This window comes from Musca autumnalis, unplaced genomic scaffold (genome assembly GCF_047663935.1).
Source record: "Musca autumnalis isolate F117 unplaced genomic scaffold, ASM4766393v1 scaffold_3, whole genome shotgun sequence".
In the NCBI taxonomy this organism is placed as follows: domain Eukaryota; kingdom Metazoa; phylum Arthropoda; class Insecta; order Diptera; family Muscidae; genus Musca; species Musca autumnalis.
The window spans coordinates 113,656,456-113,676,402 of record NW_027411866.1 but is presented as its reverse complement, the minus strand read 5'-3'; the positions used below and the strand labels follow the sequence as shown (position 1 = coordinate 113,676,402).

At 37.2% G+C, this 19,947-nt stretch overlaps 1 protein-coding gene across 8 annotated transcripts in view; it reads left to right on the top strand.

The window, feature by feature from the left end:
* The window catches only part of LOC141397528 (uncharacterized), a 180,953-nt gene extending 174,354 nt beyond the window's left edge, over positions 1-6,599 (top strand). For 4 of the 8 annotated variants that reach the window (XM_073973937.1, XM_073973939.1, XM_073973941.1 and 1 more), the window contains 3 exons: positions 183-1,321; positions 5,662-5,841; positions 5,923-6,599. In XM_073973937.1, coding sequence (XP_073830038.1) covers positions 183-1,321; positions 5,662-5,841; positions 5,923-6,033 — 1,430 coding nt within the window. In that variant the 3' untranslated portion in view covers positions 6,034-6,599. Of the gene's footprint in view, positions 1-182; positions 1,322-5,661 lie in introns of all 8 variants that reach the window. The other 4 variants (XM_073973933.1, XM_073973936.1, XM_073973934.1 and 1 more) reach the window with 1 other exon arrangement.
* The last annotated feature ends 13,348 nt before the right edge of the window (positions 6,600-19,947 follow it).

The window sequence follows — 19,947 nt, the reverse complement described above, 5'->3', positions numbered from 1 at the left end:
ATAATATGGTGGAGGGTATAAAAACTATGTTTAAAGTGTATAAAAAATCCACTTTTATGGACCTGCAAAGGATTACGTCTTTGGGCATTTTAGGTGACGAAATATTCCCCCAAAAGTATTTTAAAAAGTTTATAAATTAAAATCTCATTAAAATTACCTTTCTTTTTGTTACCACCTTTCAGATCTCTTCATATTCCCCATTATGGTTGTACACACATATCCAAGTTTAGATAGCTCGCTGGAACGTAATCAACACGAGCAGGCTGGGACAAAGAAAATGGTCACAAAACTGTATCAGGCTTCAACAACCCTTACATGGTTCGGTGGTGATTCAACGACAGGTCCCACTGCAACTAAAACTACACCATATAGCATGGAAAAGACCCGATTACAAAGTATTAGTGCCACAACAATGCAACCGTCGAACACAACACCATTAACACCAGAACCAGAGATTACAAAAGATACTAAAAAGCTGGCGGATGGTTTTACAGATTATTATTACTACGATGATGAATATGATAATAAGGGCGATGATAAGCCTGCCGGGCCTCTTAAACTCGAGGATATGGAGGAGGAACAAGAAAGAAAACAACAACAAGAAAGTTATGCTAGCCATGAAAAACAGAATGATATCAAGAGGTCAGCCGAAGATTTAAGTAAAATCGAAGGGGATAACTTAAACACAGCTACCCTTTCAACATCGATGACGAGTAGTACTCAGCCCAGCACATCCTCCAATAGTGTGCGTAGCAACAAAAACAATTACACAAATTTCACAGAACCCCTTGCCAGTAGTGGTTCCAATAACACAGCAGCAGTGTCACAAACACCAGACTTCAGCAGTAATCCCTCCACCTCAAATAGTCTTAAGGCAAATATTAGAATTGCCTCTTCAGTATCGGTGTTGGCAACATCGATAAATTCATTATCGGCCTTAACGGCCAACAACGTTACACAGCTGCCACATATACCACCAGGAACACCAAAAATCGCACGACCACCTGATTGGCTGAGAAGTATGGACGATGCTGCTGCAGCAGCTGCAACGTCGCCACCACCTTTAAGTGTAACCACCGATGTTACCGATGATAAATTCCCCTTTACCCTGGAAAATGTTCACAAATCTGAAGATTTGCGTCGCGATGAAAACGAACCAAGACGCCGGCAATCGAAGGGTTTGTCGGCCGATTATAAACAACCAGGTTATATAAATTATTCACCTGAATCGAAAAATTTGCTGACCCGATCGGCATCAACCACTGTCAACGACTATGACAGTGAGGAGAGTAATATTTCATCGGAAGCGTTGTCCGTGCAGGTGAGTACACAGAGAGAAAGAATAAATTATGTTGATTAAACAAGTAAAAAAGGATCGGTCGGCTAGAGTTTTACCCTCAGCCTGTGTGAATTGAAACTCTTTTTTTCTGGAAAAATTATGTACATATTTAAGAGGTTTTCAGAATTTTGGACATATGAGCTTGCCGATAAAAATATGGATTTGGGTTAATGCTCAAACGTGTTGCGGAGGAGGTACCTGGAGAAATGGACTGGCATAATCCATATTGGAAGTATATCTTATTTTGAGAGGCATTTCTAACGCTGGTCATATATGGGGGATATTTTTCGAGGACCGCATTCACACGATTGTTGTTGATGGCATCTGTGACTGCATCCGTGTGAATGCTATTTAAATCTGCCTGATAGACTTATTGAATTGGGCGTTCTCTAATGTAACGTTAGACCTCTCTTTCTAGATCATGACAGCAAGTGAACATAAATTCCAATGCATTATTTACCCTCCCTTGCTCTCAATAAGCACACACAGACTGTCGCTGGAGCAAATATTTGCCTAATGTGACCTTACCTTAACTGTACGATTAACCTTGGCTGCCATCCTTGCCTGGCTTCAATAGCGGGACCACCCGGCCTATTGTCCAGACTTTGGGATCGATGTGGGTGGCTAGCAAGAGGTTGAGAACTTTTGTGACTCCATCAGGGTCCAACGCTTTGGATGATTTAGCGTTCCTAAGGGCATTTGCAACACCATCCGTTGTTAATTGTGGTGGTTCCTCATTGGCAGGAAGAGATCTAATGCGACATAGAACACTTTTCTTCGCCCTGTCACTCGCGGGGTGCTAGACAAACTGTCGATTGAAATAACTCGCGCATCTCTTCGAATCAGTCAGCGTAAGATAGCAAAACATGACTGAGATCCTATCTTCGTTCTATGAAAGGTTCGAGAGTGACTTAAGCGTTGCCCACAACTCACTTATTCCGGATCCAATGTTGCAACTCTTCAGATGAATTAACCACTTGTTCCGCTTATGTTGTAGTATATCCCTAACCTCTTAAATTGGTGTACTGTCGATTGAATCTATAGGAAATTCTATTAAGAGGTGTCTCATAGATTGATAGAAGACCTTCGCCTATCTGTAAATAAAACCTATACCGACTAATTTCAGTCAGAACGACCTCCAACAAAGACTAAATACCAAATTTCAGCCATTTCGGTGGGTTGCTGTGGCCACAACCTTCAAAATACCGAAAATCGGGAGGTACCGTTCTATTGATGGACAAATTTCTGGGAGAAATAAGATTAAATACCAATCTTCAGCCATTTCGCCATTGAGGCTAAAACCTTCAAAATACCGAAAATCAGGTGGTACCGTTCTATGGGGGCTATATGAAGCCGTTGACCTATACCTATAAATACCCCAAATGAAGACCAAATACCAAATTTCAGCCATTTCGGTGGATTATTGTGGCCACAACCTTCAAAATACTGAAAATCGGGTGTATACCCCCAACGAAGACTAAGTACCAAATTTCAGCCATTTAAACCTTCAAAATACCGAAAATCGGGTGGTACCGTTCTATGGGTGCTATATGAAGGCGTGGACCTATACCAACAAATTTCTGGGGAAAAAAATTGTATACCCTCAACGAAGACTAAGTACCACATTTCAGACATTTCGGTGTCATAATGAGGCTAAACCCTACAAAATACCAAAAATCGGCTAGTACTGTTCTATGGACGTTATATCAAAACGTGGACCGATATAGCCCATTTGCAATACCAAACATCCTGGGATGAATATTTCGTGTTACAAACAGAATGACAAATTGGATGCCAGCGTAGTGCAACGGTATGCACAGTGTTTTTGGATCAAATGGAAAAAAAATTTGGGGGTAGGCGTTTCAAAAAAACAATTTTGTAATTTTTTGGGCCTCCCTAATACACACCAGCCTTGCACGAACCTTAGGATCTCCGAGGAATATTTCGATGTGTTACAAACGGAATGACAAATAAATATATATACACTCCATATTATGGTGGAGGGTATAAAAAATATTGGTTGCCACCGTGGTGCAATGGTATGCACAACTGCCTTGCACACAGAAGTCGTGGCTTTCCCGGCCAGGCAACATAAAATTTTCAACGGTGGCAAATGTTGGTTACATTTTATGAGTATTTCACCCATGTAAAACTTCTCTACAAGTAGTGTCTTAGGACACGCCGCACTGTGGTTCAGACTCGTTTTTTCCTGGTCAAAACTCTGTATCTTTTGAACGGATAGAGATATTTTCATCTTATTTTTTATTCGACAGATAACATAATCAGCTTTCCGATGCGTTAAAAACATTGGAATTAGGTGTAGTAGTTGCAGAGGAATTCAAGGTCAAAGTTAAAAATTTGATTTTTTGTTTCTTGATGCTAAATATTAGTGTTTTTGAATTTTTCATATTTAAAAAGTCAAACACTAATAAACAAACCATAAAAATACAAAAAAATTAAAAAAAAAAATAATTTTTTTAAAACTTAATTTTTTTCCGAAAATTAAAAAAATACTCCTTGGGGTCTCATAAAACTCATATAACTCTTATTAAAACTCATATATTAAAAAGTTTCCATTTGTGTAAAAAAAGCTGCAATTTATGTGGGAAACGGTACGGGAAAAACACACATTTTTAATCATGTAATTTCAAAAACATTAAAAAAAGTGTTAAGCAGGCGGAACGGGACGGGTACAAAAGTATATGTATATGGGCTGAAAGAGAACACCCTCGGATATCATTTTATCAAAACGGAACTTTGTTCCAAACTGTTCCCTAAAAGTTCTAGTCCACTGAAGTTTGAGTTTCACTATAATATAGTATCTGAGGAAAAATAAAATAGCTCAGTTGGTGTAAACGCTACGGTAATTTATTGAAAAGGTTCTTAAAGACAACAATCCTACCTACCTAACAAAAAATGAACACAATATATGTTATAGTTTCCGAGAAATAACTATTTCTTTCTCCAAAAATTTGCAAAAATTGCGAAAAAAAATTGTCTTCTTTACGAGCACGCCACGCCCACACCTTCCAATATTTTGACCTAATTCTTTAGTTTCCTTAGTTTCAAGATCTCATATAGAATTTAACAATCGGTGACGACAAAAAATTTGCACCAAAAATTGCGGACATAGGTCCAGATTTTGGTATAGCCCCCATATAACGGTACCTCCCGATTTTAGGTATTTTGAAGTTTTTATCTGCATTTCCGGTCTGAATGGGCTGTAATTTGATATTTTTGCAACTTCTTGTGTTGGCTGTCCCCATTACGACGGTACAAGCTTTTTTCAGGAGCAAGTCCTGGAGAGCTCCAGCCACTACACTTCCTTACTTCCTGAGAAAATGACCCGAAAGTTGTAAAAAAAATCGGGGTGTAGGGTTTTTTACAGCTTTCGGGTCATTTTCTCAGGAAGTAAGGAAGTGTAGTGGCTGGAGCTCTCCATACGACTCAAACCGACTCAAACCAAATTTTGGACTTCGTTATATATTGTCCAAACTAAGGTTAAATTCGAAAATATCGGTCCACTCCCTCAAGTGCCTCCCCTACAAAAGTTCAAAAATTTTGCTAAAATGTTGCGCACGATAACTCCCGAAGGCAATAACCGAGTTGGTTCATACTTTTTATTATTATTTATTCCTTTTTACTTCAATATGGAGCATAGGGCCACAACAAAATTGTTCCATTCTAGTCTATTTAATGCTAAATGTTTAACTTCACTCCAACTTCGACCCGTACTCGATGCTTCTGCTTCATACTTTGCACATCATAACATTTCTGCAAATCTTAGATAAAGTTCGAATATGGACTATATCGGTCCACTCCTCGGGGTACCTTCCTTACAAAAGTTCAACATTTTTGTTTAAGTGCAGTTTAGAGTCTGTTTTAAGATCCTTTGGAAATGTAAGCCGATGTTACTCCTTGTGGTCATGTTTACAACCCACTCTTCCTGGCACAGTGGTCCAAAACCAACTGAAATGAGTGAAGGGCGCACTATCTATCGAAAAGAAATGACTGACACAAATAAGATCAACTTCCAAAATGGACTACGCTGGTGTATTCCTTATGAGCTTTAATACAAATATATATTTTTTGTCGACAAGTTCATATGCCCAAAAAGGGCCACAAAATCTGAAAACCCCCAATACATAATTATTGTGGAAATGGATTTCGATTGCTTGGACGGTATTGGTTTCGATATTGTCAATAGATGAAAGTTTTAATTCACACAGGCTGAGCGAATATCTCTGGCGGTAAATCCGACTGATCCTTTTATACTTGTCATAATTTCTAAAATCTGTTTTATTTTTCTCCTTTTATTTCAGCGCGCTTATTTTATGGATGTCGGTGCAATATCAGCAATCTGTTTTACAGTATTCGGTATCTGCTGTACAGTGGGTACCATAGGCATAGTTTTATATCGTCGTCGATTCTTAAATAAGCCACAGGCATTGAGTGAGCCGGACTCCAGTGTTTATATCGACGATAGCACGATGCGTGTTAGTGTGAGTATTAAAGCCAGCAAATTTTTTGACCTGAGGTCTCTGATTAATGACAACACCATCTCTTCTTCTTCTCTTTGGCAGGATAATTCAGATGAAATGTATAGCTTGGATAATGATTCATTTTTGAATTCATTGGAGGCCATGACAATACAAAACTACTGGACCGATACTGTTAAACATACAAAGCTTTAATTACAACCCCCCTCCCCCCTTAACTGTTTGTTTCCTTAGTATTAGAAATAATGTTTTATTATGAAAGTTAGATTATTTCTTTATTGGTGAACACTCTTTCAATTTATTGACAAGAAAGTGAACCGATAATAGTTTAGAATACTTAATTTGTAGTGATACTAACTAATACAATAATTAAATTAAAACAAACAAAAAAACACTTTACACTACACAATACACTCACTACACATACGGTCACACTTAACACACTTTTAACATAATCATAGCAAAAAAAAATATGTATGTATTATTTTTTCTCATTAATTTATTTCTTATAACAAAACAAACAAAAGAACTTTGGCTATAAGAAACCTATTAAAATTTAAGTTACAACAAAGAAACAATTTAAACCATTCCTTCCATAAAATTTTGAAAGGCATTATAAAATAAATTTAAAATTAATAAAAAAAAACATTAATTAATTATTAAAAATAAAGATTTAAGAAATCACATTGTAAGAAAACAAGAAAATACAAAAAATAGTTATTAATTAATAAAGAACCGAATTGAAATCACAATTTAAAAAATACACTTGAAAATAAAAAGTAGATAAATTCGGCCGGGCCAAATTTTTTATACCCTCCACCATAAAATAGTCTTAATTAAATTGAAATACAGTTGAACCTCTTTTATCCGGCTCGCTCGGGACCGAGGTGAGCACGGATAATCGAAAAACACGGTTAAGTTGTTGTGTTTGTGAAACAATTATTATTGATTTTATCAATATTTTACAGGGTTTTTATTAAAAGTAATTATGTAATGTTCTTTGTTTTTGTGTGTGTATTCTTTTTTTTTTTTTTGAGAAGATTAGTGTGTATTCGATGGACCTGCATTACATCTGGCCCGGAAATTTCTGGAATATTATTGTTTTCAAGAAATTGTAATAGAACACTGTATCCTTCTATTGCTTGAGCTAATGAGGACGTTTCTGGTTCTATTGGATTGCCTTCATCTGATTCTTCGAAATCCCCTTCAGTCTCGTTTTCGTTACTTTGGTTTGCCATTTCGCTCATTTACTCAAAGAGTGGCATAAATTAAAAAATGCGTTTTCTGAGTTAGCAATTTATATGAAGCACTAAAACACTATATATACTATGCTTGATTTTGCACAGAAATTTAGCACTGATATCTGGCTAGCTGTTTACAAAATATGGTACATGTTGTTATTTTAGTTTTTGTGTAATAATCTTTTATGTTGGGAAGTCAAATTTCAAACGCCAACTTAAAACGCGTTTTTCTCGAAACTAGATTTTTTGAACTGTGTCATTCTTTGAGTAAATGAGCGATTTGTACTATGTCGGCATCAGATACAATGGCACAGGATGCGCTCATCCATTGAACATCCTGGCGGTATTACAATGTTCGTTTGTATAAAAGCATTGCAATTCTCATTTTCGTCATCTTAGGATAGAATGTTGGTTGTTCCAAACATTCAGAAGAATTTGTGGTGTTATATTGTCCCAAGATATAGCAGCTGTCCACAAAGCTGTCTTTATATTGATTGACTAAAGGCCTCGACACATAAGAAACATGGCATTCTTGCTGAAGTCATATCTGATAAAACACTAAAAAGCAAGTTCGACCTAATAAAAAGATTTCAAAATCACAATTTGAAGTAGGCCGAACTTGGTCTTTAGTCATTTACCAGATATGTCTTAAGCCCGAATGCCACGCTTCATATGTGTCGAGGCCTTTAGTAAAATCATGTCTGCTACCTGCAGTCAAAAGTTTTTGGACGATTAATTTACGATAATTGCACTTGAAGCTTCGGATTCCCCCTTGATCCATAGGCAGGTGGAAGAAATTTCACTGTTACATCTTCAGATGTCAGAACATGCTCATCAGGATGTGCTGGACAATTATCTAGAAGCAAAAGCACTTTGCACTTCTTATCAAAGCCAATGTGTTGTAGATTCGGACCATTACCTCGTTGCAGCAAAGGTACGTACCCGTCTAAACGTTGCAAATAAAGCACGGACAGACACAACACGAAAGTTGGACATCGCCAAGCTGCAAACACAACAGATAGCCACAGCATATTCCACTCAACTGACCCAATTGCTTAATGATAGCGCTTCTCGTCCCGATAACATATCAGCACAATGGCAAAATATTGCCCACTCCATGCAAACAGCCGCAAAATCAGTACTTGGATACCAGAGACCTCCACCAAAGAATCCGTGGTATGACCAGGAGTGCCGTGCTGCTACCGAAGAAAAAAATGCGGCATATAGGGCTACTTTACAATCTGTAGCAACGCGTAGCGCACGAGAGAGGTATCGGGAGAAAAGGAGAGAGGAGAAACGTCTTTTCCGCAGGAAAAAGAGAGAAATGGAAAAGAGGGAGTGTGAACAAATGGAGATGTACAGGAGACAGAACGAAGTCCGAAAATTCTACCAAAGAGTGAAGCATCAAACTGATGGCTTTGGTACAGGAATATCGTCCTGTAGAGATCAACAAGGTAATTTGGTAACTGATACAGATAGTGTGCTCAGGATATGGAAAGAACATTTTTCCAAACTGTTGGTATCCGATAGCAGTGAAGACGGCGAAGATACCACAGATCCAATCACAGATCCAATCCCAGATGATGGTATTGAATGTATACCGCCCAGCCAAGATGAGGTAAGGACAGCAATAAACCGGCTGAAGAATAATAAGGCGGCAGGAGCCGATGGCCTACCAGCCGAGCTGTTCAAAACCGGAGGCGACACGCTGATAAGGTGTATGCATCAGCTAGTTAGCACCATCTGGCAGGAAGAACGCGTACCCGACGATTGGAACGTGAGCATCCTATGTCCAGTCCACAAGAAGGGTGATAAGACTGTGTGCTCCAATTATAGGGGCATAAGTCTGCTCCCTATTGCATATAAGATAGTATCTGGCATATTGTGTGAGAGACTAAAGCCTATGGTCAATGAAATTATTGGACCCTATCAGTGCGGCTTTAGACCTGGCAAATCCACCATTGACCAGATATTTACCTTGAGACAAATCCTGGAAAAGACCCAAGAAATGCAGATCGACACCTTCCATCTTTTCGTCGATTATAAAGCAGCATTCGACAGCCCTATACGTTCAAAGGTGTTCCAAGCCATGTCTGATTTTGGTATTCCTGCAAAGCTCATTCGACTTTGTAGAATGACATTAACTGAGACGAGATCCTCAGTTAAAATTGGAAAGAACCTCTCCGAAGAGTTTACTACCAAAAGAGGTTTCAGACAAGGAGACGGCCTGTCGTGTGATCTATTCAACATCCTGCTGGAAAAGGTCATACGAGACGCGAAGGTCAAAAGAAATGGAACGATATACACGAACAGCCACATGTTACTGGCTTATGCCGACGACATTGACATCATGGGTCGATCGGTAAAGGAAGTAACTGACACCTTTGCAAAAGTCGAAAGAGAATCTGCTAAAGTTGGTCTGGCAGTAAACGGCGTAAAAACCAAGTTGATGGTATCGACGCGTAATATGTCCATAAACACCGCACCATCTGTGAATGTTGGTACCTATAATTTTGAGGTAGTAAAGGACTTCGTCTACCTCGGCACCGCCATAAACACAACAAATAACATCAGTTGTGAAATACGAAGAAGAATAGTGTTGGCTAACAGATGCTACTTTGGGCTGAGTAAGCAGTTTAGGAATAAAGCCACGTCTCGTCAAACAAAAATAACACTGTACAAAACACTGATACTACCCGTGCTAATGTATGGTTCCGAAGCATGGGTACTTGCTCAAGCAGATAAGGCAGTGCTTTGTGTGTTTGAGAGAAAAATTCTTCGAAAGATCTACGGGCCAATCTGTGTTGACGGCGAATATCGGCGTCGTATGAACATCGAGCTGTATCAACTATACAATGACATCAATATAGTTGAACGAATCGAGATACAACGATTGCGATGGCTAGGCCATGTTATAAGAATGAGTGATGATGAACCCGCTAAAAAGGCGTATAAATACGGGCCGCATGGAGGTTCTCGCAGATCTGGAAGGCCAAAGCTTCGTTGGAGCGAACAAGTGAAACGAGATATCACAAAGCTACATATCCCAGTTTGGGAAAATACAGCAGCAAACAGAGAGGATTGGAGATTTTTTCTTAGTTCGGCTTATGGAACAAATGTTCTGTAAAAGGCCAGCTAAGTAAGTAAGTAATGTGTTGTAGATGTTCTCTTACTCGAGAAAAAGGTCTTGTGAGCCTTATCAGATTTATAAATTACTGGAAGGTTGCAAACATTTTTAATGTTCTTGAATTTTCGCTTTTTCCTATAACCATCAATTTGCATTTGTGTGTCCCGGCTGCATTTGCACAAAGCAAGGCTGTTACTCTCTCCTTGGATGTCTTGTACCCTTCGATGCATAATTCTTTACCAGTAACTAGCGAAGTCTGTGGCAAACACTTCCAAAATAGGCTTGTTTCGTCGGCGTTATAAATTTGTTCCGCTGACAGATTTTCAGTCTCAGTATATTCGCATAAGTCTTCTACAAACAGAGTGGCTGAACATTATTTTTCTTTCCATGTCGTTTTTTGAACTTTTCTAGCCCACCACTTGTGTACTTGCATTCCGAATTTATGTTTAGTTTTTCATGAAAATATTTTGCCTTTTCAGTAATCACTTCGCCTGAAATTCATAATCGAATTTCATGCCAGGCCATACAATCTTTAAATTTGTGTCAACTCACCTGAAATCGGAGTTCTCATGAATCTTTCTTGCCGAAACCATTCGTATGTTGTGAAATCAACTTTTGGATTTTCAGATTTTCTTAGCGTATGTCTTTTTTTCAAGCTATCCACAGATTCACTTCTAGAGGCAAATGATAAAATTTTTTCCTTCTTTTTTTATTAAATCACCCAGCAAAAAGTTTGCCTCCAAAGAGGCAGTTAAATGATATGTACAAGTGATCTGGAAGTGCATCAAATTATGCATTTTCACTCATGATTTTTACAAGAGAGTGACTACGGAAAGAGGCACTCCATTGCACTGCATTTTAACTGACCCTTTGGTACTGCATTTTAACCGACCCTTTGGCATTGCATTTTAACTAACCCTTTGGGGTAGAATAGGAGGCAGTCCAAAGCACGTGTTTTGATACAGGCATTCTGCGGAAATTGTGCAAGCCATTACAAAATATGCCAGAAAAAATAAAATGCATTATTTGTGTAAAACAAAAATATTAAGAACTTTATTACATTAACACAAATTATGAAAATTCTCCATTGAATTCAATCGCAAACATGCGTGTTTCCTCTTCTCTCCATTTAATCCAAGCTGAACTGTTTTTGCTTCATCTGCTAAATGGATTGTCTTCCCATCACCAGTTATGATTTCGACATGTACTCCAACTGCACTCCATTCGGAAATTTTCACCTCGTGAGTTACCGGAAAATGTTCACAAATTAAATATTTTTTTATTTTGCATTAACAAATGTTTGGAAATGTTAACACGCTTATCTCTTTCTGGAAAATCTATTCCGCTGCCTGTAGAGATGTACAAACTGATTTATGTACATGTAGAGATCTCTAACAACTGCTAATAAAATGTAGCGAATGGAGTGCCTTTTTCACGACTCCGTTTGGACTGCATCCGGATGCTGTTAAATTGTGGGGAATTGGAGTGCCTTTTTCACGACTCTGCTGAACTGCATCCGGATGTTGTTAAAATGTGACAAGTGGATGTGATTCTTTGGATTGCATCCAAATGCGGTTAAAATGTGAGGACTGGAGTGCCTTTTTCACGACTCCGGTTGAACTGCATCAAAACATGCCGTGACAGAACTAGTCCACATTGCACTACTTCCAATTTATTTTGCTGGGTCACGGACCGTTTGTTTTCCAACACCATATTTTTCTGATAAAACGCCAGTCGAAATGTTTTTACTGTGGTCTTTAATCAGTTGTAATTTTTCCCGAATTGAAAGAACTTTGCGAGCTCTTTATGTCTTTATTTGTTGACCGAGCCATTTTGGAACATTACCCATCAACTTTCTATCAATCAAACGAAAAAGGGGAATTCCAGCATTTCACATCTAACAAACACGTTTGTTTAAATTAGTACTCACCCCTTTTCTCTCTCAATGAGCGTAAACAGCCAAGATCACCCATATACGTTATCGTGACTGCGACAACAACATATGTCCTCTTTCTTCTCATCTGCCGTCGTTTAGCAAAGGAAAGGTTCGCTCAGAGCAAACTAATGCACAACATATTTTGAGCACCACCGGCATAAAATACCCCAAAATGTACACTCACTGAGAACAAAAGGTGAACTTTGCATAGTGCTAACTTAAACTCAAAATAAAATGGACATTCCCAGAATTATATAAACTCTTTTTATGCACGGATAATATAGGTAGCATTATTGAGGCAAGGATAATAGAGGTAAAGCACGGTTAATAGAGGTTCAAAATCCAAAAACCCAGCATGCCGGTTAACCGATGTAACCGGATAATAGGGGCCCGGATAAAAGAGGTTCAACTGTAATTAGTTTCCTTTTACAATTTTAGGTGGAAAAAATGTCGACCATGGATACGCCAAATGCCTAAATTATCTAATCTAATTTTAAAAGTATGTTCAGCCTGGTGAAAGTTACCACGTATGGGGCTATATCAAAGTGTCGACCTATCTTTACAATTCCTGGTGGAAAAGTTTTATAACCGCGGGGAACCTCAAAAGTAAAATTACGGGTAGTACCGTCAACACTCAAGTCGGGAGGTACCGTTATATGGGAGTTATACCGAAACGTTGACTTGTGTTGACGATTTTTAATGAAGAAGTTTTGTGACAACTGAAAACTTCAAATGTCGAATTACAGTTAGTTCGATTTTTGGTGGAGAAGTTTCGTGAACACAGAGAACCTCAAATGTCAAATTACAGCTAGTTCGGTTAAAAATTGTAGCTAAAAGCTTCAAACTACCAACGGAGGTCCCGTTATATTGAAGCTATACCAAACAAGTAAGGAAGTATCAGTCAGCTGTGCTGACAGGGATATACCCTCAGCCTCTGACCAAAAGCAAAGCAAAAACACAATTATTGTGTGCCGTAATATATTGATTTTGTATTACGAGTTTGGAATCTGTAATGTGGGGTTATACCAAATTATTGACATATACCAAACATTTTTACAGTGTTTTATACATTAGACAGATGGCAGCGTTGATTTGCATTAACTGCCTTAATTCAAATCAATTCGTGCATTATCCACATTCTTAATGCACAAAATCAAAGTAAATTTAAACAGAATTTTGGTAGAAGAGAGCCCATATTCATGCTCTGAGACAAAATTTACATAGCAAACAACAACAAAACAGTTGTTTACCAGCAATCAGATATTTCGTAAATGCAGAAACTGTCGTCTGTCTAGGGTATTATTTAACTTGCTTTGGTCCGTTTAGTTCAAATCTGGTAACTCATTTTTATTAGTAAGTAATCTTATTCATAGAGAAATGTTAAATTACAGTTGAACCTCGATTATCCGTGAATCGAGTATCCGGGAACCTCTATTATCCGTGATACAAGAAAATATTGGACTTTTTTCCATTTCCTCTATTTTTCGTTATAAATTTCATTACCCGGGAGTAAAAGCACACTTTCCAATCAATTTTACAGTTGGGTAATCTAGTTCCTAGTTCCTTGTACTAGTTCCAAAACGTATGAGTAACATCATGAAATATAACGTGTGTTGTTAAGTATACGCAGTTTGTTCAAAGAAAAAATGTGGGCCATTGGAACTGCGAAGTAAACTAGATAGTTCCATATAGTTCCTTTGGCACAACTCTGATCAATTTGATTAAGCAAACAAAAGGTAAACAAACGAAAACTGGGAATTCTCTCGTGGTATCACAAAAACCATGGGACAAATTTAATTCAGATGAAACTGATGATAATGATATTATGTATCCTTCTAAAATTTGGTGGATTACAGTAACAAATTTAATAAAAATTGCAGATTTTCATATTATTGTACAACACTATGCCATTTTTACTTAAAAATATGTTCAAAAACTGCATAAAAGCATTGCCTCCATTATCCGGGAAAATCGATTATCCGTAATGCCTCCGGTCCCGACCATCAAGGATAATCGAGGTCCGACTGTATTTTAAACAAAGTTTTGGAAGACATTTTTGAAAAAGATTGCACTGTAGCCACTTTAGTACGCGTCGGCAGGGTTTTTTTTGGAGACTTTGGGTCATTTCCTTAGGAAGTATAAACTTACTCCGAGAAAAAATTGTACCGTTGTAATAGGGACCGTGAAAACAATCTTCTGCAAAAAATTTCAAATAAATCCGAGACGAGTCCTCAAACTGCACTTTTCCCAAATTTTGTGTGGGAGGTGCTCCAAGGGACCGATATAGTCCATATTCCAACCTGATACATGCTTGGATGAACTATTACGATGTGCAAAGCATGGACCAATCAGAAACTCCCTGCGAGAGTTATCTTGCGGATTTGCTTTTTTAGTTGGAGTCGTCAGAGTTTCTTGGAGCTTTTATTCCATTATCTCAGGAAATATGAACTTGCCCCCTTTACGAGGGTATGTAAAGGGGGCAGCAAGGACAACATGCTGAAAAAAATATTAATAAGATGAGATAGGAGCTCCTAAACTCAACTTATTTCGAATTTTGTGTGGGAGGTACCCGAAGTAGTGAACCGACGTAGTCCATATTCGAACCCTATCTATATGTGGAAGGGATAATATGATGGGAAAAGCTTGGTCCAAATCGATTACTCCCTTCGAGAATTGTCGTTCACACCATTTTACAGAAAAATTTTGAACTTTTGTGGGGGAGTGGACCTCCCGAAGGAGTGGAGCGATATGGCCCATCTTCGAACTTAAACTAAGTTTGGGCAAAATATTACTTTCGAGAGTTATCGTGCACACCAGCTAGACAGACAGACGGACGGACAAGGCTAAATCAACTCCAAATTGTCTGAAACTAATTTCGTCCAAACATACTTGGGGTCTAAAACCATTATTTCAATGAGGCACATTTTTGGTCGTATCAAAGTGTATATACCCTGTTAGCCTAAAGGCTGAGGGTATAAAAATGGACCTATGTTGATGATTTTTAGTTAAGAAGTTTCGTGACCACAGATAACTCCAAATATCAAATTACAGCTAGTTCGGTAAAAATATGTATCTAACATCCTCAAAATACCGAAAATCGGGAGGTACCGTTATATGGGGCTATACCAGAACATGGACCTATGTTGATGATTTTGGGTGGAGAAGTTTCGTGGCCACTGAGAACCTCAATTGTCAAATTACAGCCAGTTCGGTAAAAAAATTGTAGCTAAAATCCTCAAAATACTGAAAATCGGGAGGTACCGTTATATAGGACTATATAATGGGGAAAAGTTTCGTGGCCACTGAGAACCTCAAAAGTCAAATTACATTTAGTTCGGATAAAACTTGTTGCTAAATTCCTGAAAATACGGAAAATCGGGAGGTACCGTTATATGGGGGCTATACCAAAACATGGACCTATGTTGACGATTTTTGGTGGAGCAGTTTCGTGACCAATGGGAACCTCAAATGTTAAATTACAGCTAGTTCGTTTAAAAATTTTAGCTAAAATCCTCAAAATTCCGAAAATCGGGAGTTATTGTTATATGGGAACTATACCAAAACAAGAACCTAGGCCCATAATTTTTGGAATATAAGTTTGTTCATCACTAGGAACCGTAAATGTCAAATTATAGATAATTCGGTTTGAAAATGTGACTAAAAACGTCAAAATACTTGAAATCGGGCGGTAACGTTATATGGGGGCTATACCAAAACGTGGACAGATATAGCTCATAATCGAACTTAAACTGCCTGTGAACAAACGACGCACCTTCCCGAAATTGATTATCATTAGTGATTATCACAGAAGGGCGGATGGACATGCATAGATCGACTCAGAATTTTGCCCTGATCAAGAATATATGTATATACTATGTATATAGGGTCGCAAATGATTACAAACGGAAAAACAAACTTAACCCAGATAAAGCCGTTTAAACGGCACAAAAAATGTTTGCAAAAATTGACGTAAATTGACGGTTTTTTCGAATGGTTTTGTAGGGTTTTTTGCATTTTTTTATAGTATTGTCTGTTATCTGTCATTTCACGCTTATAAAGCTTCATTTGACCTATGCATTTCCACGCAATTGGCATAAAACCCAAATTATTCAAAAAAATCGACTTTTTGTAATTTTCGACTTTTGACGAAACAATTAAATATCCCAGCAAAATAAATTGGAAGTAGTGCAATGTAGATTAGTTCTTTCACGGCATGTTTTTATGCAGTTCAAACGGAGTCGTGAAAAAGGCACTCCATTCCTCACATTTTAACCGCATTTGGATGCAATTCAAAGAATCACATCCATTTGTCACATTTTAACAACATCCGGAGGCAGTTCAACGGAGTCGTGAAAAAGGCACTCCAATTTCTCACAATTTAACAGCATCCGGATGCAGTGCAAACGGAATCGTGAAAAAGGCACTCCGTTCACTACATTTTATTAGCAGTTGTTAGAGATCCCTACATGTACATAAATCAGTTTGTACATCTCTACAGGCAGCGGAATACATTTCCAAAAAGAGATAATCGTGTTAACATTTTCAAACATTTGTTAATACAAACTAAATAATATTTAATTTGTGAACATTTTTCCGGTAACTCACGAGAAGAAAATTTCCCAATGGAGTGCTGTTGGAGTATATGTCGAAATCTTAACTGGTGATGGGAAGACAACCCATTTGGCAGATGAAGCAAAAACAGTTCAGCTTGGATTAAATGAAGAGCGGAGGAAACACACATGTTTGCGATTGAATTCAATAGAGAATTTTCATAATTTGTGTTAATTTAATAAAGTTATTAATATTTTTGTTTTACACAAATAATAAATGCATTTTATTTTGTTATTCAAAACACGTGCTCTGGACCGCCTCCTATTCTACCCCAAAGGGTCAGTTATAATGCAATGCCAAAGGGTCAGTTAAAATGCAGTGCCAAAGGTTCAGTTAAAATGCAATGCCAAAGGGTCAGTTAAAATGCGGTGCAATGGAGTGCCTCTTTCCGGGGTCACTCCCTTGTAAAAATCATGAGTGAAAATGCATAATTTGATGCACTTCCAAATCACTTGTACATATCATTTAACTGCCTCTTTGGAGGCAAACTTTTCGCTGGGATGCCATTCAAATTTAATCATAAATTTTTGAATCATATAAAGTCAGAGATTTGTTAGAAATATAATAAGAGTATTTTCTCAATCAAAAACCAAGAGATTGGCATATAAGTATACACCTACCCAGCAAAAATTCGGATCCATTACAAAGTAATGTAAACAAGCTTCTTTTCCCATTACAAGTAATCTGAAAAGTAATGGGATACTTCTTAAATAAATTACAAGGCAAACCTACTTACTTTGCTCCTCACAGTGAGTGCGTGTCCGACTATAAATCCTAGGGTTGGGTGTTCAACGCTCACTGTCGGCACGCCAGTTTTTTTAATTAAAAAATAACAGTTCGTGGTGCACAATGTTCGTGTGCGTGGCATAGTATGTAGTGTCTTTGGCTAAAAATCAGAGGGTTTGTGTGTTCAACTCGCACAGCGAGCGAAATAAAATAAAATAAAATAAAAGTAAAAAGTGTGATGAAATTAAAAAAAATCTCTACATTAACTGTTCTAAAAATAGAATTTTTTCAACTTTTCAACTTCTAGTGGCCACAGAATAACTAGTTATTCTAGTGGTCATAAAATAATTACAAACTGAGTGCGACATGCCCTTGTAAAAATAATGGGGAAGAAAGGGGGATTGCGAGTAGTTACGGCTGCCAAAAATCACTTACAAACCCCATGATTTTGGGAGGACTATTTTTGCTGGGTATATTACCCTCCAACGTTTTTGGCACTTTGAAAAGAAGTCTCGATTGCAGGAAAACTATACGTTTTAGAGAAAAAGTTATTTGCTAAAAAATGCCTAGAAAGTCTCAAAAATATAATTTTCATAAACAGTTTTAAGTTTTATCGAAAAAAATCCTTGTAAAAATCATTATTTCTTTCTTTCACATGAAATGATGTAGTCCGAAATCACTTGCAATTGTGATTCAAATACTTCCCTGGCATCAAACATTTTGGCTGAGATGCAATCCATGAATTAATAGTATCCCAGCAAAAAGTTAGCCACCAATGATGCAGTTTATTGATTTTTAACTAACCCTTTGGAATGGCATTTTAACTAATTTATTGTTTGTGTAAAACAAGAAGAATAAGAACTTTATTGCAGTAACACAAATTATGAAATTTCTTCATTAAATTCAATCGCAACTGAGTTTGTTTCCTCCAGCGTTACAGGAGCTAACTTCTAGATCAACAAGCATATCAAGCGCGTTTGAATAGCATTCATACGGTCACAGTTACAGATGCCATAAGCAGATACAGTTTGAATGCGGTCCTCGGAGCACATCCCCCACGAATCGCAGCGGAGGAGCGTTAGCTGCCAGGACAAACCAGAGTAGTTTTGGCTCAACTACGCTCGGGAAAGTGCAGCCGTATAAACTCCAATTTGGCAAGGATCGTCGGCACTGTGCAAATCATCTGCCGTGCATGCGGTACAGGTCCGCACAACACACGGCACCGTTTCAAATGCCTTGCCAAACCTACTCAACTTACTATAGTGGATCTGTGGTTACATTCCATCGAAGCAGCCACCTTTCCAGGTACTGAAGATTGACCCAGAGCCAAGGTTAAGCAGAAGAAAGAATATACATACAATAATACAAAACACTTCTACAAACAACAACAGTTGCGATTGAATTTAATGAAGAAATTTCATAATTTGTGTAAATGTAATAAAATTAGTAATATTTTTGTTTTACACAAATAAGTACTTTTTATTTATTTGATGTTTTGCAATAGCTTGCATTTTTGAAATGCATAAAAACACATTTCGAAGGGTGCCTTTAAACTCCATCCAAAGCACTGCATTAAAACACGTGCTTTGGATGCAAATCGGACTGCATCCTATTCTACCCTAAAGGTTTAGGTAAAATGCCAATCCAAAGGGATAGTTAAAATGCAGTACCAAAGGGTTAGTTAAAATGCAGTGCTAATGGAGTGCATCTTTCAGTAGTCACGCTCTTATAAAAATCATGAGTGAAAATGCATAATTTCATGCACTTCCAAATCACTTGTACATATATGTAATTGAACTACATCTTTGGAGGCAAACTTTTTGCAGGGTACTTTCAAAAATTGCCTACTAGAAGTTGTTTGCATTTTCAGTGTTGCACAGTGTAATAGTAGGATTACGGCAATTTTATTTGTCCTACTGTTGCAAAAAAATCAAAACGATTTGAACATGCAGTACACCCACAAAGTTTGAATTTCCCACCCAACCACCAATTGTTTCATCAATTGTTTATTCCAAGAAAAGAAAACAATTTAACAACTAAAAAATACAAATTATAAAAATTCAAAATGTTAGTTTTAATAACAATTTCCTTTCATTTAAAGTCCGTATTAACATTTTTTTAAAAATACAAAAATGGAGTCTCATTTAAAATAACCGTTAAACAAAATTATTGTTGAAATTGTATAAATTTTATTTATAGTTACTTGATTTGTTAAATATGATTTAAATAACATTTATACATGAAAGTAATAACTATAATTAAAAATTTATTGTGGTATGATTTTAAGGAATATCATCCATTCGATTGCGAATTTTGTAAGAAAAAATAATTAATTATTATTAGTAATAAAAAAAATACAAAATAGTAATTCTAACACGAAACTACATTACAAATACGAAGAAATTTCAAGACACTTTCCTGAGAAAAAATACAATAAATAAAGCTAATAATAAAACTTTTAAAATAAA